At 40.1% G+C, this 25,306-nt stretch overlaps 1 protein-coding gene across 1 annotated transcript; it reads right to left on the bottom strand.

Moving 5' to 3' along the window:
* Positions 1 to 122: 122 nt before the first annotated feature.
* On the bottom strand, positions 123 to 18,400 carry LOC310935049 (sialic acid-binding Ig-like lectin 10; the record flags this gene model as incomplete). The annotated part of the gene is made up of 21 exons (XM_083898877.1): positions 123 to 418; positions 914 to 1,144; positions 1,254 to 1,433; positions 4,607 to 4,757; positions 4,867 to 4,912; positions 8,487 to 8,620; positions 8,738 to 8,824; positions 9,029 to 9,077; positions 10,281 to 10,362; positions 12,419 to 12,550; positions 12,705 to 12,854; positions 13,748 to 13,911; positions 13,999 to 14,104; positions 14,634 to 14,780; positions 15,011 to 15,133; positions 16,348 to 16,484; positions 16,558 to 16,678; positions 16,775 to 16,920; positions 17,007 to 17,118; positions 17,707 to 17,805; positions 18,352 to 18,400. 21 exons carry the CDS (start codon positions 18,398 to 18,400, stop codon positions 123 to 125), a joined length of 2,742 nt encoding a protein of 913 aa, XP_083755003.1.
* Between the last annotated feature and the right edge of the window lie 6,906 nt (positions 18,401 to 25,306).

Below are 25,306 nucleotides of genomic sequence, written 5' to 3'. Positions count from 1 at the left end.
ATCTGACCACAGAAAAAAGTAAATATGAACATACTGAGTGAGTAAAAATAATATGAAGTGTAGTATGATGGTAGATTATTATAGGCATTAAGCAAAAACTAGAGTATATGATTATTTTCTCCTCAGAGTAACACATCATCACACTTACACTTGACATCAAGGTGAATCTCAGTCGAGTTGATGCCCATCCATCTGATGTTGTTCTTTGCTTGACAGTGGTACAGTCCACTGTGAATGGGTTGGATCTCAGAGATGGTGTGGTTCTGTCCTAAACTGACCAACCCTCTGTCCTTGTACAGTCTGTATCCTTCATGTGTCACAGGTGGGTTTGCTTCACAGCTGCAGGTGAAGGTCAATGAACTTCCTCTGACGATGTCTGCTGGTGAACTTATCGACAGTGTCACATTCTTGGGAGCATCTGACCACAGAAAAAAGTAAACATGAACATACTGAGTATAAACAGCATGAAGTGTAGTGTGATGGTAGATTACTTTAGACATTAAGCAAAGACTAGAGTATTATGCTTTTCTCCCTTCCTTTGAAGGATAACAGAGATTAATTTTAAATCTAAATCTAGTCCGACTTCTTTCTCATTATCATTTCTAGCATTATTTGTGTGCGGAGTACTTCATCTGAAAACAATAAGCTTTAGTCACAGAGATCTTTAAAATATAAATTGTGCTTCACATTAGCATCCAGGTGTTGTTTTTGCCGACTCACTGTCACAAGGACACTCAGGTCTTTTTTAAAAATGACAATTATTATGAGCTATTTATTGAGAATTTTGTTCTTTATCCAGGATGCAAAGGAGATCTTAAGAATTTAAATTGTAGCATTGTTAAGGTTGGTAATGGTTGCGTTATGTGATGAAAACAGCCTGTCATTTGAGATTCAGTGTTAAGTTGGTACTTACAGAGAACATTCAGAGCCACAGAGGCAGATCTGGCTGTCTCTTGTCCAAGGACGGCACACTGGTACTTCCCAGCATCCTCTCTTCTGGCTGAGAACTGTGATATCTGCACTCTTTGTCCATCCCTGAACCAGACGATGTCTGAACGTGAAGAGCAGCCTGACTGGCAGCTCAGTCGGACGTTATATCCCTCTGACACAGTGGTCGGACTCACAAAGGCGGTCAACTCTGGTGCTGGGTCAGAAACAGATTTATTTGTACTTAAAACTGTGAAAATAATGACCTATAATAATGTCCATTGTTTTGTCCTTACCTCGCACAGTCAAACGAGCGGGGGATTTACTTGTCCATTTGTTAACATTTGTCTCAAATCTGAAATAGTACAGTCCTTCATCCGTGGGTTTGACATTATTGATCTTCAGGTCACAGTTGCCATGTTTGTTGCCCATATATTTATAGTCTGGAGGTGGACGCAGATCAGAGAGGGGAACCTTCTTTGTCAGATTGAGTTTTAACCAGTTCTCTGTGGAAACAGTATGACCACGGTATGAAGGGTAGTCATATTCACACTTTATAGCTACTGATGTGCCCGTCAAAGCACACTGACTCTCTAAGGTCACCCTCCAATCTCCACTCCAAACACCTTTGGGCAAAAACAATTAAAGATTTGTTGATTATATTATATAGCATTAATACACACATTTATATCATATAGAATACGTGTTAATCAGTATTCCTTTACCTGGCATAAGAACAAGGATCATCAGAATGAAATATCCCATCATTGACCTGAGTCTATAACATAATGGTTTAAGACACAGTTCATTACCATAAAGTCAATGGCAGTAAAATATCAAGAATGTATCTGTACTCACCAGCTACAGCAAACTGACCGACTAAAGACCTAATCAGGGAGTAACTGTGTCAAATGAAAAGCAGAAGTGGGATGGTTTCTTGACTCCAAGTGCTGATTACAAGGTTAGATGTTCTCCAAACCCGAAACGTACACAAATGTAAGATATCTTGGGCGTGCACGGGTAAACACGACTTCTAGATTCATTGGTTCTACTCAGAACAACAGAACAATACAGTGTTTATTCAGTAAAATTATGCTCAGGACTTCATTTTCGTCTCAGTTTCACCCTCTATGCAAAATGTCTCTGTGGGAGGTGTTATTTTGGACTTTAGAATTTTAATTATTAAAGTTATATGTTACATTTCTGCATGAAATTATCAAAACTATTGTTCTATATTGTACGTAAACTTGAACTAATGATAAACAGTGGACTGCATTATTGTATTTACAGGATGAATGAGTCAGTGGTGATTGCTCTAAGACAGCAAATGAAGTTCAGCTTTCTGTCATGAGTTGCATTTATATTTCAATACGGTTACAATTAAGAACGTATCAATAGTGCGTTCACAGAGACAGATGGTATTACGTGGTTTTCATATTCCCGTAGCAGCAGCTGCATTAAAACCACTTAAAGCTCAGCTTCAACTCTATGGGACGACACAGGATAAGGTTTTTTTGTACCATTTATGTTCTTTGCATTAACCGAGGCATTTGACAGGAAGCTTATTTCCTGTAACTGTAATTTCACTCCATGTCCAACCCACTTGTTGACGCTTTTTTGCTTTCTGTCTTTATTTGCAAGGCCAACATCTCAAAGGTGTGAAACGGATGTTTCACTTCCACGTGAGAGGAACATGATAATGACACAATTATTACGGAGAACATTTCCTCTTAGTTCAAGGCTGTGTTATGACAGACATTTTATTTATTGTGTGGTCCTATTTATTTTTCGACGATGTTACTGTTGCAAGAGTTTTCCCGAGATGATCATTTATGAAACTCTCAGATGTGCAATTTACAAGAGTACCACATCTGCAGAAAAAAAACAGTGAGAAAGTCATGAGACCGACTTGAGTATTTGTCCTCAGCATCTAATATGATTTATTTTAGGTTTCTGTTCAACTTCAGTTGAATAAATCAACATGTTATGAATGCATGCTTTATTTAAAAGAAATCCCTGTGGTATATTTTTTGACTGTTATAAGCAGTCAACAAACATTTGCTATCAATGGAACGAAGTGCATCACTTTGTCACTAACTTTACTGCTGATCTATTATCGTGTGAACTGTTCTGCAACAGTGTCTTTACCGTCACAAACTGTGTGTAATTTGCATAATGGCCGGCTGAGCTTCTGCTTTGTTAAAAAAAGATTTAATACAGGAAGTTGAATCAGCATTCAAACCAAGCGTATAATGCAGAATATAATGTGCAAGATATTTTGAAAACAGGCTTCTTGGACCCATAAGGTTAGTGAGGGAGTTCCACTTTTGGATGAAAAAAAAAACTAAGTCAAAGAAAATATAAAACAATGTAAAAGGATGGTCATGTGAAACCAAATAATCAAACATTTGTTTTGCCCTCAATTCTACATCAGGGTGATAAACAGATTCTATGAAACAAGAGGAAATCTTACAATGTTCTATGAATTGGAATATCACACTTGGACCTAGAAAGGGTGTAAACATGTACAAATCCAGCAGATGGCAGCAAATCTGGCCCAACACTTGAGGGAACATGACATGAATATTTACCAGCAATTTAGTTCTGAACCAGTTTATCTTGTTGTTGGTTCAGAAAAAGAGTGCATGTTCAATTAAAAACAAAGTTATTATAATATTATTTATTTTTATGTTCTCTGCCTCTGTGTAAAGTATTATGTAGTGACAAATGGAGCAAGGACTGTTCCAGTCACTATAAGGTGGTCTATTGTTTTATAGAATCAGTTTGACACCCTGGAACTCATTGGATACACACATACAAAGGTATTTTGATCATTTGAAAGAGAGTGCCCTGGAGATTTTTGTATGTCCTTTGTTTTGTCATTACCTTAAACAGTCAAATAAGCATAGGAAAGATTCAATTTGAAGCTGCTTTATTTAGTGCAGTTCATACAAACTGGATAGTCCCTCTTTCACTGAAGATCTGTGAAGAGTTTCACCACAGCAGAATTCACACATTTATTTCTTGTTTCAGTAGTTTTGTCTCATACGCTCTTAACTTAAATAAAATGAAACAATTTTACGTGGTGCTAGTATGTGGCTTATTTCAATTAATCTCCGTTGTCCTCCAATGGAAGAGAGAAAATAAGCATATACTCTAGAATTGGCTTAATGCCTATAGTGTTATGCCCCAGCCGAGGGGTAACCTGAGCGTAACATAAAAGTGCTCCTCTTTTCTCCCAACTCCCAGAGACCAAGACAACCAGGGTTGCAGTCCAAGCCAGTTTTATTCTTCAATTTTACTTAATTTTGAGCTACTTTATGATGGAGAAATGTCTCCCAATGTGCTAACATGCACTTTTTCTTCTTCCTTCAGAAGGTCACCTTCAGAATAAAGAACAAGTACACATGAGCTTAGTGAATTTGAACGGTGGTCTGATGGCAATTTCAAGGCTTTAACTTACTTTTGTCGCCTCCTCCTCAGAGTCATATTCCACAGTCGTGGATGTGGAGGGGGGTAAAGAGGATGATGAGGTAGGAAGGGGCTGGCTCCCTACCTCCTCCTCCGCCTCCTCACTCCAAGGACCAACCTCGAGGAAGGGGCTGGGCAAGGGACTGCAATTTATTGACCATGTAGTGACTGCATTATTCAAAGAAATTAAACATGGATAGAGTCATACTCCACAGTCGTGGAGATGGAGGGGTTAAAGAAGATGAAGAGGTAGGAAGGGGCTGGCTTCCCATCTCCTCCTCCTCTGCCTGCTCCCCTTTCTGCTCACTCCCACAACCAACCACTCGAAGGGGCTGCGCAAGGGCTGTCTTCAGCTGTCTCTGAAGGGGGAAAACAGGACTGCAATTTATTGATAATGTAATGACTGCATTATTTTAAAAAAAATTGATGGATAGAACGTATAATTGCCACGTTTTTTCATTCACTCACATTGAGGTCATCGTTGAGCCTCCTCAGGGCCCACTTCCTTCTCCCTCTATGAAGGTATATTATACACTAAAGTCACAAATGTGTAACCGTAAATTTGAAGTTGTACATATTTTTTTTTTTTTTTAAACCTTGTTAACACAAAAGAGGGACTATGGGTTCACAAATCCTTGTTACAGGTACACAAATCCTATCCTGTGCATCACAACTTCTAACAGTCACGCACTCGACACTTTGCTCCAATCGTTGCAGTGCAGTTAGTGCAAAACACATGTTAGTAGTACATAGTAGGATATCTTAGTTTGTAAAAAAAAATCACCACAATCTGAAGTAACAGACTTCTGTGCTGTAAACCTGAAATTAAATAACAAATAAATAAAAACAATGAATGAAAGTTCTTCTTCAGAAAACAACACCATGTCCACTATTGTCTGGTGAGAAGCTTGTTCTCCGTGCGGTGACACTGTCCCCCCGTCATCAATGTCCCGGGGAACAGGTGTGTCTGCCGGGGCTCGAGCACACACTTGAACCCCTCATTCTCGACCACCGCAAACGGGCGCATACTGTGTGCAGTGCCGTGAAAACCCAGATTAGAATAGCCCGGTAACTTCGAGTGAAATACATTTAGCAGAGTATAGACTGCGGCGGTAGGTGTTTCTTCCGTGTCCCGCTTAAATGAATCACGGGATGGTGTCGTTGAACGTGCGTCGACATGTTCGATGCGGTTCCCGTCACTCGTGGAAGATTATTTGAAACGCGGTAAAAACCCTGTCGACAACGAGGTTGGCATCACTTTTTTCCGCCGAGTATGTGAAATGCTCCCATACTGCCGACTTAAAGAAACAAGGAGGCTCCGTAATGTCGGTTTTATTAGCCACGTTTCCACTGAAACGAGTGTTAGCCAAACTTTTGCTCCGTCGTCACGTGACACGACACACGACACGCAGACGAAGGAGGCTTAACATTACATGGATATAAATATATTAATTAAATTGCAATATAAAAAAAGTTTGGCTCTGTAGCACTGACAGCTCGACAGGCTATTTTTTCTTTATTGAGGTTTTACGGCAAAACGGTGGATCCAAATGTACTACGGCAACATAAAGCTCCCATACAACGGAAGTACCAATTAACTGTTTTTTGGTGTGTATTTGCGCCATTACCTCGTCTATGAAGCCCTGAAGGTTCTTTACAAACAGTTCCGTGGTGATGGCTAAATGCTAGCGAGTGTCGCGCTCACCTCTGTGTCGAAACAGAAGCGCTCTATTGACTCTTCTTCTCCCTTCTTATTATTGGCGATTACAGCTTTTGTTTGCGTATACCGCCACCTACTGTACAGAAGTGTGTAAAGGGACTGGATGGGATATACTCGGTCACGTTCTCATTTTTGTAAGGAAAATAAAGCAAAAATAATAAATTAAATAATTGTACATTTAACGAAATTATTCTAATAAAATTAAAATAATAATAATAAAAAAAAAAAATTAATCTTGTATTCTTTACATATATAAATACATATTAACTAAATGGCAATTTTAAAAAGTTTGGTTGCACTGACCATAGATGACAGCTCGGCAGGCTTCTTCTTTTTCTTTATTGAGGTTTTATGGCGAAAACTGTGGATCCAAATTTACAACGGCAAATTAAGTACATTAAAGCTCCCATAGAATGGAAGTACTAATTAACACAGTTTTTTTTGTGTGCATCTGCGCCATTACCTCGTTTCTGAAGCCCTGATGGTTCGAAACAAACAGTTCAGTAGTGATGATAAATTACTTCATAACTGGCTGCCTCGCCCGCACACATATTGCCCGCTGGCAAAGGCCACTGGTCTTCCTGAGGAGCTGGCAGGTCCAGGTTGGAGACCAGTTGAGGAGTAGGGTTACTGGTCCTTTCTCCAGGTGGAATACATGTGGGAGACACTTTGGAACTGGGCAGGGCCCCGGTGGCAAAACTGTTCTTCCTGTTGTCAAATTGTTCAGGATTCTCCTTTCTTTGGCATTTTTCACATGCTTTGATACTACGTGGAGGACCTTGCCGCCAATTAGGCTCTTGCCCTCTGTTTTTGGCTTAGTCATCTATGAAAGTAAAGAAAGAAGGCAACATTGTGTCTCCCTGGGCCAAGAAGGAGGACAGAGGCTTCATTCTTTTTGAAGATGATGACCAAGTGGACCAGGTGATGAGCTTCTTGTCTGTCTTCTAGCCTGTTTCCTAGTCTTTGACAACAGTTTTTCTTTAACATGTACTCAGTACTGCTTTGCAGATAAAAAGTGAGAAATGAACCAAAGAGGCTGTACTACCATTCTGTCAATTTTAATGTAAACCATTACATTTGAATACAAACGATAATCTGTAATCTGTGGATGCAAAGGTTAATGTGGCAAGCACTCATACTGTCATACATATTCTAGGTTGCACATGTTTAGTGTCAAGCATGAACAAAAAAGCAACAGTGGTTATAACCTGTCCAGTGGATTTGAAAGTAGTTAAAATGATTATTGAAGTTTTATACTTTCTCTTCGTAATACTTAATTATTGTGATAAGATACTTGTAAAAAAACAGGAAAGACATGCAACACGGTGCAAAGGCAGGACTTTCATTCAGCAGCAGGTCCACGTGTTGCCTTCATGGACCGAAGAACCACAGAGAGTTTCAGAATACATGTGTATGACCCAGAAGAGTGCAAGTAAGGCATATTAAGTGTTTGTTTCTGGGTTTCTCAGTCCTTGCAGGGCAAATGGAAGCACAGTGATGAAGGATGCATCAAAAAGACACTGTATTTGAAAAAAATATAAAGTCAAACAGGTAAATTCAGAATTTTATCCTTTCAACTTGCATTTTTATTATTATTATTATTATTATTATTATTGTTAAATCTTATTTTGAGTATTATACTGCACAAGAGAGATTATTGATGTGCTCCAGTGTACACACTACCAAAATACTTGTTATTACTCTTTATAATAAATTATAAAGAGGCCATTTCAGTTAGGAATATAGTTAACATTCATCATCAAAATGATGTCGTACCTGTCTCTTATGTTAAGGGACGAGTCTGGGGCAGTAAGGAGTAAACACACTTTGTGGAGTCCTTTGGTTTTCTGTCACCACCTAGTGGCATGTTTTGGAACTGCACCTGGTCTGAACTGAAACAGCATTGACAAAAAAACAGAATTAAAGCATTAACGGATATATATAATTTTGTGAGTGAGACCAAACTAAAACTAGAGATTTATTGGACTCTCGCGAACAAGAAGGAGGAGTAAAGAGAGGATAAATGAAAGGGACAAAAGAGAAAGAAAAAAAACCTATGAGTAACTGTAGAAAAATTATATTTGCAGGAGATTAGAGAATAGAGTGGATGAAAAGACAGAAAATAACAAACTGTTAATAAATGAAAAAATAAAAATGAAAAAAACAAAGGAATGAACAAGAGAAAAGAATTAAGTGATAGAAACGGGGGATTAGAGTTGGGATTTAGATTGTGTTATGTGTCATTGTTCCTATATAATTTAGATAAAACCATTTCCATATGACACAAATCTCAGCCGTGTTATAAATGGACAGGAAATAAATAATCATAAAAATAAATAAATCAATTAAAAAAAAACAACATATCTACCTGGATAATCTGGAGTAGTGGACAGTGATGTAGGTGGAGGCAGGATTGCAAGTTTCAGCCTGTGGGATTGGTGGAGCATCATTCAGAGGAACGATGGAGGGGTGGGAGCTGTCACTCAAATCCTCTGGTTCTTCCTGCACAAATAAACACACATGTATGTATGCACAGGGAATAAAAAAATACACTTCAAATATTTAGATAGATTTGTAATGTAACGAAGTCAGGCTCAGTTTGTGAACCGAGTTGCTCACCGGGATGTCTGACATCTTGCCCTTCCTCACAGGGAAGGTCTGCTGTGCTGACTCATAGAACATGGTGTCAGCTGTCACTGACGGACGCTGGGGGTCACACGGACAAACACAAATGAGAGAATTACAAACACACTTCACACACAGACACACACATGCAACCAAACAGCCTGATTTAACTGTGGAAACATTTCTAAAGCACCTTTTCATGTTGAACTTTCATCTAAGAAACAATGAAAATGGTGAGTCATTATCAGACCAGTGAAAAAAATAAGCACACAATAGTTTCCATACCTTGTTTACTACTTCTGCTGACTCCATGTCAACTCTGTGCATGTTCTTACTGTGAAGACAAAGGGCTGATTACATCTTCAATCTACCATTAAAAACAAGGCAGTTAAACTATAAAACAATATTCATATTGATGATAAACATCTCTAGTATGTGGGCGAATACAGAAATGGCCACTTGAGTAGTGAGTAAATGCCAGAGTCCTGTAGTACTTGTGTCTTCCCATCTACCTCATCTCAAAGAAAACACAATATACAATAAAATAATGACAAAACGACACAATATTAAGAACAGTTACAAAGAAGCTGGTTCACGTCCTGGTCTGGGTCTTTCGGTGTGGACAGTGTTGCTATGTGACAAAGTACAAATCACGTATCTGTACTTTAATTTGTTATTTGCATTTCTAGCAACTTTTACTTTTACTCCACTACATTTCCTCTAAATGTCTTTGTGACTCGTTACTACCAAATAAATGCAGAAGAAGAAGAATTGGCAATGGTCTGTATTTACTGAAAATAGAGCTTTTCTTGGTGATCTTTCATACTCATTCACACGCTGCAACATGGGGCTAAATAAGTGTCTCGCTCAAGGACACAGAAAGACGAGCAGAGCCAGGAATTAAACCCACAAACTTCCAGTTGACAACTTGCCCTACCACGTTTGATACTACAGTAAATGTCACAGACTTTAAGACTTTTACTTTAGTAATATTATAAAAAAAGTGACTTCAGTTTCAACTAAAGTCATTTTCTGGTAAGATACTCAACTTCATGAGGAAGATAACGTGGAGGACAATAGATGGATGAAACATCGCTCTTTTCTCATATCTTTATAAATGGATTTAAATTCCCTGCATCATACTTATTAATACTAATACATTTAGAGTCTTCAATGAACCTGACCACATGACCTGCATGTCTTTGGACTGTGAGGAAGTGTCTTTTGTGTCTTTGTTCATGAATTGTCATCACTCAAACACCAGCACTGTATTCATGGCAGGGCAGCAAAGGCAAATCCAGTTGCTCTCCAAGAAGAACATATCTGCACCTCTAGAGATTGAAAAGGACCACATGACTAAGCCAGAAAGCTACTGGAAGAATGTTCTGTGAAAGCAAATATACTGCATACTTATTCTAACCAAATATTGTATTATTTCAACATTTTATTTGATAAATACTGCTGTGTTATTTGTGCTGCTGGATTTGTATGATCTAGTTTCAGGTGTGTGCAGAGGTGTATCGGCACTTCCTGTCACCTGATCATAATGGCCACTGTCAGAGTGATGAGTGCAGCAGACACGCCCACTGCTGATGCCAGGGCAATGACCTTGAGACGACCTGTCGGTGGAAGGATAATAAAGGTCATCAGCATGACTGCAAAAAAAAAAAAAAAAAAAAGGGAAATGAAGGGTGGATCAAGAGACAACACGAGGAGAATAAAAATAGAAGTGCAGTGAGCAGAGAGGGACAGAAGACATAAAAATAGAAAGAAGAAAAAGAAAGAAAGTGAGGAGCGGGGAAAAGAGCCGTGCATCATTTCACAGCTGTCTAGACTTGAGACTTGTGTTTCCAGTTGTGATTTCCAAACCTAACTCCATTTCTTCAGCTGTCTAGACTCAAATAGTAGTTTTCCACAACACCTCATCACCTCCTCCTCTGCCCTTATAGAGAGAGGGAGAGAGCTTTACATGACTCATCATGACTCATAGAAAAACAGCCGGGAATTATGAGACCATACACAATGAAGACCAGAGCTCAGACCTCATGCTGTGATAGTGACAGAGCAGGCAGGTTATATCACTCACCACTTCAAACTCACAGAAACCGATCCAAACATCAGTCATGCCATTTTCTCATATAAATACTGAGAAGCTGAGCTTGTTTTTTTTTTTCCTTTTTCTTCTCCCCCTTACCCAATTCCCTCAGATAATCAGAAACAGAGATGTCAAAGCGACACTGGGGTGTTTCACTGAGCTCTTCAGAGACACATCGTCTCTTCTAATGCACTCCTGACAGTGACGTCGGTGCACATTATGAAAGAGAAAAGAGTGTGAGAGTGAACAGTCGTCAGCAAAAGACGAACCACGACAGTGTGAACGTGAACCTGAAGGATGAAGGTTCAAAGTGTGCACTGCTTTTTCTTCTACTGTTTTTTCTACTTAATTTCCTTCTGACATAATTCTATTTTCTACTGTGTGTACATTTACTCTATGTTGCTGTATATGTATATGTATATGTATATGTATATGTATATGTATATGTATACATATATATATATATATATATATATATATATATATATATATAAAAGTACAAATTATGTGATTAAATGTTGTATAAAGATGTCCACAGGAAGCCGTGCTGATGAATTTATTCGGGTTTCAAGGAGTAGGGGTTAGATTAAATAAGTTTTAAACTTCTTCTCACTCCTTTTCGAGCATTAGAAGAAACTAATGAACGTGAAGGGTTTGATTTGCATGTCTGCTTGTGAAATAAATAAACTAAACTCGATACTGTTTTAAATCTTCCACATTTAAGCAATGATTATTTTAAAGAAACTGACAAAACAATAGCATATATGTATATAAACATGCATAGAATAAGGGCAACCAGTGGGTAAGTGTGTGTTTAGCCTTAAGGCAGACAAGGGGTTTGCCCTTTGCTGCACATTATCCTTGTGTCTATCCTCCACTTCTCTATCATCATAAAAACAAAAGTATTAAAAACAAACTTGTGAGAGAACTGTTCACATGCTAAATTAACTCAAAACTACAAAAGTTAACAAATAACAGGGTCACTTAAATCTGGTTTCACCCTTTGGGCACTATATATTATGTCTGCAGAGAAACCTCATAACAATCCTGGTAACTAATAGGTTCCTACCTTCAGCACTTGTATCATAGCACTTATGGAAAGTTCCTTTCTTGTTACAAATGTACTTATTGTAAGTCGCTTTGGACAAAAGCGTCTGCCAAATGCCCTAAATGTAAATATAAATATAATCAGATGCTTTTCAAGGACTGTGTCAGAGTCGCCTCATTGAACCACACTGACCCCACTCACCCTCACACGGAAGATGGACCACTGAGAAAAGACTTCTCGTTTATCTTGACAAAACACTAAATGCTTACAAACCTAACCCTTTGCCTCAATCATTAATTCAACATAACCCAATCTCACCCACCACTGCCTCCAGAAAATCATCTTAGGTGGTGGCATAGGGTGGAAGTTTCTGGACAGTCATCTGTGCACATCCGATCATAGAAGTAAAGGAGGCCATTATATCGTCTGCTCAGGCTTTTCTAACCCTGTTGCAACAACCCTGCTGCTAATGAAGATGTTTTCAGTCACTTTTATTGTGACAAGGAAACACAAAGACAGAGTGATCATGTACCTCTGACTCGTACGGTGAGGACCGGAGACCTGTGGGCTCCGATTCGGTTCCTGGCCTCACAGTAGTACTGGCCGCTCTCCCCGGGGCCGACCTCTGAGAAGGTGAAAACAGGACCGGACTTGCTGCCCCAGGCTGCGTGAGACACCAGGAAGAAGAATCATCTCAGTGTTTCAGACAGAGAAACCAAAACAGCAGCACACACAAAGTGCACAAAGCTTTTTTTCCGTAGAGTGTATTCGTTTGTTTGTGTTAACGTTAAGTGCAATCACATTTTTAGGATGCTAACATTGTACAGAGCCCCCGTCCAGAGAGAGACGGTGCCATGTGAAGTTGTCCACGACTGGGTTTCCCTGACTGCTGCACATCAGAGTCAACGGTCGGCCCGCATCCACCACACCAGAGGGACGAGCCAGAACCGAGGTGTTCTTAGGAGGGTCTGGAGAGGAAGAGTAAGGGAAAGAGTGAGACATGCAGTGGAATATTTAATGTTAATTATATTCATTAAACACTTTAAATGTACTTCTTTATTTTTTTCCCCCAAAGCATTTATTTAAGTCACCATTTTAGACTTTTGTGAATATTTGGGACACAAATTCAGTACGACACAAAGATGTTGTATAGGTAATTCAGCAGAGTTTGTTGAATAGATCCAGTGTTGCAATGTAACAACGTACAAATACTTTAAGTACAAAATTATAACATATACTTATCTGTACTTTACTTTGTTATTTATATTTCTAGCAACTTGTACTTTTACATCACAACATTTCCTCTAATTATCTTTGTTACTTGTACCAAATAAAATGGTTTGCTTTATATCAAGCTTTTCTAGTCTTCATGAGCTTTAATACTTTTAATTCTTAAACTTAAGCACATTTTATATGCCTAAGTGCAGTAAATGCCATATACTTTAAAACTTTTACTAAAGGGATATTATTAAAAAAAAAAAGTGACCTCAACTTCTACCAAAGTCATTTTCTGGTAAAATACTAAATCCTAATCTGGTACCAGCATAATAGATTATTATTTCACACAGGCAGAACTAACTAGAGTGACAATAAAGAACAATAGAGTAAAAAGTATGAGTGATCTCACAGAAAAGGAAGAAAGTGGACTGAAGAAGAAGTCGAGGAAGGGGAAAAGCAGGGAAAAAAGGTGGTGAAACTTTGAAATATTGATGTGTGTATATGGAGGAGAGGTTAGCCTCTACATACATATGTGAAATAACAATAAGCATTGGTCACAGTCATTTCAGGTAAACCCAGTTGGGATGAAAATATAATAAATACACAGTTAAAAACTAGATTCGTAGTATAAAACACGACTTACAGAGCACAGTGAGCGTCGCAACCGCAGAACTTTGATATCCAAGTCCGTTTGATGCTGTGCAGTAGTACTGACCAGCATGGTGAGCACGCACCGATGTGAACGTCAGGTTCTGAAATGTTCCTTTGGCCAACACCTGATCTCCAAGAATACGATACCAAGCGTACCTGCAGGAAAGATCATTTAGAGTTTTTTAACACACGTTATCAGACTGATAACAGATATAGTAGTATACATGTACTGTATCCCCATACCTGTTTACAAGAGGGTTGGCCTGACTGCCGCAGCTCAGGTTTACATGTGAACCTTCTCTGATGTCACCTCGAGGACTCACCAGCACATGTGTGTTCTTTGGAGAATCTAAATATGCAGCACGGGGACATCGTTACTGCACCGTGGGTTTATTTCCTGCCATATTGAGCAGCAATGAAGCAGTGAACAGAAGCTTAATGGGGCAGTAGCTACAGGTGTCTACTAAATCGTCAAATCATCCCGTTTATGAAGGTGGGCTTAGAAAATGGGACTAATTGATTTTGATAATGGATGGTAATTCAACCAAACATCACTTATGTGAACTCACATTTCAGAACCAAAATTATGACCTCAGACAATGTGATATACTGGATCAAATTAATACCCACAGGGTTTTAACTGCTTGTGGCACGTGAGGAAATTACCAACTCTGTGCGGGAATTTCCCCTTAAACGCACAAGAACAACATCTCTTTAAAAATGTTGATTATAACAGATGTGGATAACTTGAGAGGATTTAGCTTATTTTTCTGTGCAGAATTTCTATAAATGCAAGATTTCCCCTGGTTTACAGGGGGACATTTGGTTCGGTTTTGTCTGCTCATTTAATCCCGATGAGAACATGCACAAACACTTACAAGTGACATTGAGCAGCAGCGGTTGAGAGCGATCTGTTCCCAGTGAGTTGCGCGCTACGCAGAAGTATTCTCCTCCGTCTGTGTATTTGAGGTGGGACAGATGGAGCTGAGGCCTGAAACTGTCTGGGATGCTGCCACTCTCCATGTCTGCAGAGCAGAAACACACTCACATGTGTCTTGACATTGCAGCGCAGTGCGAACATCATCTATGTCATCAACAGAATATCGACACGCTTGCATTTGATGTCGAATAAATCAAGTAAATATCTCAGCTGCTCTTCCTCAGCAGACAGAGTAGAAATGTAGTGTAACTATCTCATAATGTGTGCACTCAACCGTGTCATTATATGACAACATTATACTGTATTGTCCTGTACCTTTAAACCAAGCAAAGCTCTCTACAGGTGGAGCTGCGTCACTGCTGCAGGTCAGAGTGACGGACCCCCCTTCATTCACCTCCCCTCCAGGAAACACTGCGATTGAGGTGGAATGAGGACCATCTGGAGGGAGGGAAAGAAAGAAAGAAAGAAAGAAAGAAAGAAAGAAAGAAAGGAAAATACAGCGTCATATAACTTGCTAATGTTAGTTTCAATGAACTTAATTTTTCTCTTTTCAGCGCAGATTGTTGCAAGACTGTTAACGTGACGACACCAAGGTTATTATAGTTAACAAAAACTATGTACTAAATAACGACAACTAAAATTTAATAAAAAATAAAAAGTAGAGTTAAAAAAAATCCCATGATAAATAACTGAAACAGAATTGTGAGTTTATAAAACTAACTAAGTTTTCATTTGTAAATTAATTTCAAACATAATCCTTTTGGGTTCATATGAAGTGTATTTGTATCTGAAAGGTTGTATTTGAGAGCCTTTTTCATTCATTCATTCATATTAACATTTTTTAATTTGTTTTTATTTACAATGTTAGACATAAGGCTATGCAAGTTAAAGGTGCATTATGTAATAAATCTAAATCAACTGGCCATAAAATCCTCCTAATATGTCCCAGAGACATATGAATAATGTTCATATAACAAACTGAACTCACCAACAACAACAGTACAGCCAAAATATTTGCATTAAAATAAATATTTTGCAGACTGCAAATCATGTTTATGTTTTGAAATCATGTGTTGCCATGTGGCGTCACCTACCGTCTTCTACCAATAACTGCAGTCAGTAGAGTCTCAGCTGCCGAACAACCACGGGTTGCCAGTTACGTCAGAAAACGAAACCTAAAAGACCTCGGTATTTTGAATTTGAATGTAGTAACTGTTTTTGGCCACATTCTTACATATGGCACCTTTAAACAAAACATTTGTAATCTAGATAATGGGGTTGAGTTTTTTTTTAATTGTTTTTTAAAAACTCATGTTTTTCCTCAGATTGAGTCCAGGTTACTTTCTTGTTGACTGTTATATTTGATTCTTCATTCTTCATATATTAGGTTGTTGATTTGTCCTGATAAACCTTTAAAATAGCATCTTTTGCTGGGTTTTTATGACACAACACTTATCACCCTAACCCTAAAATTAATAAAAACCAAACTTAAACTAAGCATTTACTAAAAAATAAAAACGAGCAAACCTGCTCTAAAAATGAATAACTAAATAAAAACTAAAATGAATGAAAAATCCCAAACTATTTTAACTATGACTCAAACAGGTCTCGTGAAGACCTCCTGCTTGATTGGTTGGACTGAGTTTACTCACGTCCCAGAGCCAGGGAGACGGAAAGGGACTGCACATTCTGTGGTGGGATTGGTCGACAGGTGTATGCTCCAGCTTGCTGCCGGTCAAAGCGGGTGATGATCATCCATTTCTCATAGGAGCCGAGGTTTATTCCATTCCTATGTGCGGATCACCATTTCACATCAGCTAAAGCTCAGTGACGTAATCACATGAACATGAACACTTACACACCTATAGAGAGCCAGACTCCTTCCTGGTGCGGCACATCCTCTGGCCTGGCAGCCTACATACACCGTCTCTCCAAAGCCAAACATGTTGGCGGGTCTGGCTGGATGCACCTGGACCTGCAGGTCTGAAGCACACTCGTACATTCGCACAAACATGAAACACGTGGCTGAGTGAGAGTAATCCAGTCATCACTGTCACTGTTGAGTTTGTATGAACATACCTGTTACGTCCAGACTTATGGTGTCCGGGGAGGTCCATCTGCCCAGTTGTTGGTCCGTCTCAAACCTGAAGTGGTACTGACCGGCATCACTCAGCTTCACACCTCGGATCTGGACTGAACAGCTGGAGTAGCTGCCCCCAATGTAGCTGAAAGCGAGAAACCCTGATGTCAAGTTATGTTTTAAAGCCCTTATTTTATTTCAAAACACTCATCATATCTGTGCTTCTCCTACCGTGTGCGCCCACGGTATGACAGGCTGATCTGGTTTGTGTCAGTGTGGTGGGTGAACTCCCTGCGACCCTCTGCAGACACTCGGAACCACATGACTCTCTTTACAGTGTGGCCTGCAGTGTTTGGGGAAGCCGGAACAAAATTGCGTTAGAGGATTTAGCTCTGGGATACATGTTTCACCATAAGCAATGTGGGCTCTATCATAGACACACTCACTGAGTACTTGATTTGCAACACAAATGTCCAATCAGCCAATCACATGACATTAACTCAATGCATTTAGGCGTGTAGACAGTGTGACGATGAACTGCTGAAGTTCAAAGTGAGCATCAGACTGGGGAGGAAAGATGATTTCAGTGACTTTGAACGTGGCATGACTGTTGGTGTCAGTATTTCAGAAAAGGCTGATGAACTGGGACTTTTAACGCACAACAATCTTTACTTTTTAAAGAGGATATAGTCAGAAAAAGGAGAACGTATCCAATGAGCAGCAGCTCTGCAGGAGAAATGCCGTGTTGATGCTTCAAACCTTGAGCTTCAGCAGCTGGCCACTGTATTTGGTTGTTACTACCCGAGTTACTGACGAGCGTATATTTGGAAATAAAACTATTTTGACAAAAGTATTCAATATGAAACAACCAAGAGAGGGTACAACAAATGCGAAACGCAAAACTAAAGGTTTTAGATTTGTCGTTTTGTACCTGATGGGTAGTCATAGCGACAGGGCAGAGTGACTGTGGTCCCTGCCCACACACAGATCTCCTTCCTAGAAAATGACACACTCCACCTGCTCTGGATACCTGTGTACACACACACACACACACACTGAGGAGACATCCTCAGAAACTGAGAGACTTCAGACTTCACTAAACTTCAGTGACGTGCACGTAAACATTTTCCTCGCCTGTGGCTTTTCAGGGGAAAACTTTTTTTTTATAACCACATTTGTGCTCGGCTCAGAGAGAGTGACACATAACATTTAAGCCGAGAGAATGAGCCTTTAATGTGCAGCCGTGGTGTCGTCCTGTGCTGCCAGCTGCCTGCCTGCCTGACCACCTTGCACAAAAGACAATCAATACTTATAAATAACTGGAGCATAAAGGCAAGGACACCTGGCTACAGACGCTTATGTGCACAGTGGATTGAATAAGTTTGTCGTTTATGTTCTTAAAAGGAAACTTTTCGAAGTATGTGTGACATTTGGATATAGAAATAAGGAATAAATAAGACATATCAACAAAGGGGAAATCATGCCGTCTTATCTCTAATACTTGTTTATAAAGAAGTAATAACAAACATCCTGAGTCAGTTTGGTTGTACATTCATGAAGAACATGAGTTTCATACCTGGCAAAGCTGTTAGGATGGTGACCAGAACTAACGCACCTGCCAACATCTCCGCTGACACGAGCTCTGTCGTGACAGCAGAGGAGGAGACGGAGAGGTCAACAACATCATCCACGTTCATCACGATAAAACCAGCGGATCAAACATGAAGCACTCACCCCCTATAATGTCTTCAGTCACCAGTCAGCCAGTCAAACAGAGAGAATGGTTGGAGATGCCTGCCACCCGTACAGTGATGAGTGATAGATTATAGAAGTGACAGATGCATGGTGATCAGAAAGTGGTAATGTGAGGGGAGCCAAAAGCAGAGGAGAGCAGGAGGAGGAGGAGGAAGAGGAAGGAGAGGAGGAGGTGGTACTCATGTTTGTAAATTCACTTAACTTGCATCTGATCCTCCAGCTGTGGGTTAGGACTATTTTCACTTTTTTTTTCTTCTCACTTCTCCTTTTGTTGGTCTGAGACAGTTTTAGGTAATTACTTCAGTACGTGTGATGTTACTAAAAGACGTGACATCCATGTGATTGTGTCAGTTTCACAACAGTCTATCATTAGACATAAGTAAGTTACTAACGATTATGTATTGAACACAAACATCATACATCAGCTTTTTTAATTTGAAGTCTTAATAGAGTCTTTAAACCTACATTGATTTTCCAGTTTTACTCTCCAACAAATGTTTGTCTTTTTTTTAAGCTGTGTTTAAAATTAGAATGAGTTATTTTTGCACACACACCAATTAGTGACCGTGACTTTGACCTCAGCATCCTAATGACACACCAGTAGTGAAAACACACACACACACACACACACACACACACACACACACACACACACACACACACACACACACACACACACACACACACACACACACACACACACACACACACACACACACACACTTTCCTCTTGGCCATGGGCTGCCCCACCACCGACCAAAAGCTGACTGCACTGACCTACTGTGACTTTGTCACTTTGTCTGTTTCATTTTTAATTAGAAATGAAAATTGAAATTACAAATTGAGGGAAAAGGTTGTTCTTGTGCTCAGCCCATGTTTTCTGTTTGTCGCCATGTCTTGTTTGAATTTTAAACACTTTCAGCCACACTCCCTCATTGCAGACACCCACACTCGTGGTTGTGATTGCTACTCTAATTATTGCCCTAATTATTTACACGTGTTCCCTATTCATTCACCTCTTATTTAAGCTCGACTGCGAGATCATGTTCACCATCAAGCGTTCCAGCAATTGCCCCGTGCCTACAAGTCCATTGATTTGTGTATTTTCTGTGCACTGAATGCTGCATATGTTTAATTAAACTTCAATTTTAGCATTTAATGCCACCAGTTCATAGACATTACAGACAGTTACAATGTCAGTATGATTTACTGACACCAAGATTGATAGTCAAAATAAAGACTTCATTGGTGTGGTGATTCTTCATATCTCATTCATATCTTGACCAATTGTTCAAGCAAAATCATTAAAGCTCACATAGAGTGGTCCTGTTGCACATATGTGTTAGTTATGGAGGTCTACTTACATACATGAACTTGTTTTTATGGTCAAAAACCTCCTAGTTGCTGTAAACGAGCCGATAGAAATCTCTCTTTTCTGACGCTGTCCTCAGCCGCGATATATTTGACTGAAATCTCACACCCAGAATACAGAGTGTGTTGTGATTGGCCAGCCAGCGTTGAGCCTTCCCTACTGTCTTGTGATTGGCCAATACCCGGAAGTGACATAATCAGCACACCCGCTCTCAGAAGCGCAGCTCCCCCCTCTGGAACGGTGGATGCACTGCTACTCATTATCAAAACATTGTTTTAACAATGTTTAAAAATAGCTTCTTCACGACTCCCCGCCGCAGTCCGTTTTATGACTTCGACCCGGAGTCAGACCCAGAGTCAGAAGACACTGTCGCTTGTGAAACACCTACACAACGGACGTCATTCTTCTTCTGCGGTTCAATGTACGCAACCGGATGTGCCCGGACTAGTGCCTGGAGCAGGAGGATCTGCTGTTCTGGAAAACCGCTGTTTACGTAACCAGAAGGGAGTTCTAACTGAGCTCGAGATTACAATTAAACACAGCGTTCTCAGTAATGGCCGAACTGTTTGTTTTGAAACTTCAGTTCTTCGTAAACAAGGTAATGACGCAGATACACATTAAAAAACATTTTACACAACTTTACTCATTGTTGCTACAGAATACTTAGTGATCGGATTCATGGTGTTAGAAAAAATTAGTTGGTCTCCACTCTGCTCCGACACTGCCACGGCATCGGTGCAATCAGAGACCATCACGATTAACTGAAGCGCTAAATCGTCCATGTCTATCTGTTGAAAAGATGGACATGTACGGTTCATTTGATAAAACGAACTCAGGCCCCGTTGGCGTACGTCCATGTACATATGTCAAGCAGACACACCAGATGTCCTCTCATCCACTGCTCTAATTGAGAATTGTTGGCACCGAAACTTACCCACAACCAGACGTGGGGAGGTTCGAGACCTCTCAGTCAACTGTGTCCACTTAGCCTGATGAGTCTAAATGACTTTAACATCCTACCCTGCCACAATTTGGCCAATACATGTCAGTTTAGCATCATGACGCGGCCAATTGGCTACTTACCCGAGCTTTGACCCAGGAATAATGATGATGTACAGTTTAACATTTCATTCAATTTCTATTCACGGGCCTCCAAGTGTAGGAAAAAAAACGGGGAGTTAACTTTGAGGTTTCAGAGATGATATCTTGATGGACATCTGGAAATGAACACCGACATTTAATTTAGTAGCCAACTGATCAAAGATGACGGAGGGGGCAATATAAGGGATCAGTACTAAAGTTAGGAAACAAGGATGTATATCCGATTTATATCCTGCTAGATTTTAGGATCTGCAGGTCTTCGTGCGTGGTCTCCAAAAAATAAAAAAACAGCATTAATAATGGTTTTAATGAGCATCATCTCAATAGTTACATTTCTCATTTGGTTCCATTATTTTCTATAGGAGGTCTGCGTCATGTTAGTAGGGAAAATGAGCTTAACTTTGAACTTCAGCCCTAATAAGGAACAGAAATTCTCTGGTTGGGAAAGTAACCTTAAAAATATAATCAAAATCCTAAAGCTATGATGTTAAATGAACAATATATTCCAGTTCACAGATTGCTAGGTTGGATTATAGGTTGGGACCTAAAATGGGTCGCAGGCCCGCCTCTCGCGGGTCTCCACATGACAAGAACTCTTGTATGATTTAATGATCCTGGATCCCAGGGGGGGGAAAAAGTCATTTTGGTCCCAGGGTAAAAAAGTTTTAAGAACCTATACCGTTTTTTCCCCCTCCTCCAAAAACTGTCTGTATTATGTAGAGTATGAAGAGTGGTTGGGTTTGAGCTTAACCTGTAACCACAAAATGACTTCAAAAGGATCACGGCACACTAATAGGTCAAAGCCTGATGTAATCTTAATCGAAAACAGGCCGGACTAAACGAATGAAGAGAAACAGATGGATGGAGCTAGATTAAGTGTGACTGACCACAAACAGAGAGAGAAAGAGGGTGAGAGTGGGAGGAATGAGAACGTTAGAAAGGTAAAGTAGGAGAGAGAGAGAGGGGGGGGGGGTATAGAGGTAAAACTTGTGATGAGGTAAAGTTGCTAAGGAGGAAAGAAGGAAAGGAGAGGAAGGAAAGGGAGGAATAAATAAGAAGTGGTTTAAAGGTAGAAATGGGAGAAAAGTGTGAGGGGGGGAGCCAGAGACAAATGTATGACAGTGTATCCAACCTTATGATAGGGAAGGTATCCATTCACTGACCGCAGCCTTCAGGCCCGATGAAGTGTGACCGCCTGGTGGTCAGACTGGACCTGAAGATTTTCCGCTGTTGCAAAACACTTCCTGCCTGCTGTTTTCATGTAATGTGACCGCTCACAGTTTGCTCCCCTGCCATACTTTAAGTTGTACAATATGTTATTTCTGTGTTATTCCTTATGCCCACAGATTAGACTCTTGGCTCTACAGGCCCTCCAGCCTTGGACAGACTCCACATAAGCAAATAACAATTTGACTGTCCAACATGTGTTTGTCTTCAAACTGAGTGGTGCTCTCCACGGGGGAAGTCTGGGCAAGAATGACGACGATCGGGGCTAAAATCATATCTGACAAGGTGATACGTTGTCCCTGCGCTGTGTTTTAGGAACTCCACGTGATGACTTGATGAGCAGGACGTTTGCCAAAGAATCACGGAAAACCAACGAGGAGTTAAAAGAAATGAAGGAGAAGCAAGGAGAAGAGTTTCTTCTCGGTTCGTCTGCTACATCTTATCAATAAAAACACACACTATTTAGCCACTTGACTTTTATAAACAGGCCAAACCAAACGCTCAATGAATTTTCAAAACTCCGACATCTTTGAAACGTATCGCAGCACTATTAAATTTACCCTGGGTTTGCTCATTCCTGTCCCATTCACAAACTCTGCAGAAGGGTCGGATTTCTGCTCCTTGTCTGCCAGAGACCTGTCTGTGGCTGCTGTGGTATTCCACGCTGGATGAGTCATGTCTGGTGGTTATTATGGGCAGGCAGTTGACAAATCCCCCCCCCCCCTCCTCCCCATCTCTCACCCCGTCTAGTGGCAACAGGCAAAATTACATGTATTTTTGTAGGCTCCATACCGAGCTGACAATAGCTTTTGGATGTGTGGTTAAGGATGAGATTAATGTTGTAAACTTTTTGTTGTCATTTCCTCATTGAAGCAAAATGTATGTAAATGTATATGTAGATACCAAACCGCTAAGTTAAAGCTGATATTTAGACCACAAATCTTTACACCATGTGGCCAAATGTGCATCACTACATCTGAAAAATATTTAAGGGGGCGAGCTGTACATCTGTTTTTCAATGTGTTGATTTGAATTCTGAGAATCTGTCTACCCTTTAGCAAACTTACCTGAGTGGGCTGGATGAAGACAAATTAACATCACTGACTTGCTGGCAAAGCATTATGCTCCTCTTTGGCCGAGCAGGCAGAAAAAACATACTGTATGTCCCTGTGTAACCTGTCGAGTTTATCAAAACACAATTTGAAATCGACCATGAAGTCAAGTCTCCCTTGGAGTCGCAGTAAATAAAATGTTCCGTTTTTTTTTTGCCAGTTGACAAAATCATGTTCATATGGTGAAGTGAAACATAAGGGTTGTAAAGACAGGCGCAACACATCTTCATCTTTGACACAGAGAGCCCAGGTTCATGCTCTGTTGCCTGCCAGTGAAGAGTGTATCCTTCCTTTTAAAGGAACAGGTCGCTTTTGGGAAATCAGCAAATTTATGCTCTTGCAAGATTAATACCACTGCCATGAGAGGCCGCTGCAAACTGTTGGCGAGCTAAACACTGCATTAAGACAGACAAAAATGGGAAAACGCTGACCTTGGCTCTGTTCAGAAGTAACTAAATTCTACACGCATCTTGTTACAGCTCCTAATAACTCTGTCCTAATCACTGTGGGGTTTTTTGTCAAGCAACAGTGCCCGGCCAACAAATAGTTTGGTGTAAAATCCCCATTAAACCACAATGTAAGAGTTTTTGCACTAACACTTGCTTTTTGTTTGGAATTTTAAAAAAAGCAGTCAGTGCGTTTACATGCATGTTAAAAGTCCGATTTTAGTCAGACTGAGACAATAATTCTGTTATTGTTAGTCTGGCTAAAATTGAGCTAGTCGGGCTTAAATACCTGGATAATGCAATTCATCGTCCGATTACTCTTGCATGTATACGCTTAGTTGGACTGGAGTCGGACTGGAGTCGGACTGGAGTCGGACTTAGCCTTCTGATTTTCCTTTAACTTTCCTGTTGACCTTTACGTCGCAGAGAACAAACAGCAAAAGGCGCGATAGACGTGAGATAGATTGTGCTGTAGTTCTGTATGTTTTGTACCTGCTGTTAGTGTGATCCAAATTAGATCAAGCATGGCCCTTAGGGCTGCTGTGTTGTCCAAGAAAGACGCAAACGGGCAAAAAACCGGGGAGGAAATTTTGGTGCATGTCCAGAATGCCAAGTCTGACTCCAGTCGGACTCCAGTCGGACTCCAGTCGGACTATTGGACTATGAATCACACTAGCCAGGTATGTAATTCCGACAAAGACTAGCTCTTTTTAGTCAGACTGACAAAATATGACTGTGTTCACAACACAAGCAAATTCTATAGTAGTCGTGCATCATGGGAATATGTTCAGGAATACTTTTTTCCTCCACTTATGTCACATGACGCATGTTACAATCATGCAACTGAGTATAACCCTTTTTAACACATGAACTTGCTCTGGCTGATTCTGTTTGAGTCGCCAACTATGATTAAATTACACTCTTTAAAGCTACTATTAATACACATTTGTTTATTATTTGTTATAAGTTCCAGTGTTGCTTTAATTTCCAATAAGATATATTTTTTTATTTGAATAAAATCCTTGATATACTTAACCTGGGTTATAAACATTAAAAAGAATTATTGTTATGAAATCAGCTATCAATGTCTTTGCTCGCTGAGGTTTTTAAAACCATTTTTGGACCCCAAGACAATGAATTTGCAGGAGGATGCTTTTATGGGAAGGCACTGGAGCATGAAACTGGTTGTCACTGAGCCGCACCGGTGCAGTCGATCAAAATCTCTGGTCAAAGGGTCACAGTCAAGAGAGGGGAGGAAAAAGAAGAGAGCACCTTGTTCACTTCTTCTGTCCAGATTTTCCCAGCTGGGAATTTTGGCCTCGGGCTGCAGTGGCACAAACTTTCTGCCGAGAACCAAGCGGCTTTCTTGTGTGTGTGTGTGTGTGTGTGTGTGTGTGTGTGTGTGTGTGTGGGTGTGTGTGTGTGTGTGTGTGTGTGTGTGTGTGTGTCCGTATTTCTCATGTGTTCAAAAAAAACGAGCAAAAGCCATTTCCTGGTTCAGACTGAGAGAGAACATGT

The sequence above is a fragment of the Microchirus variegatus genome (genome assembly GCF_963457635.1).
Source record: "Microchirus variegatus genome assembly, chromosome: 1".
Classification (NCBI taxonomy): Eukaryota; Metazoa; Chordata; class Actinopteri; order Pleuronectiformes; family Soleidae; genus Microchirus; species Microchirus variegatus.
The sequence above is the reverse complement of the archived record's forward strand: the minus strand, read 5'-3'. Positions and strand labels throughout refer to the sequence as shown.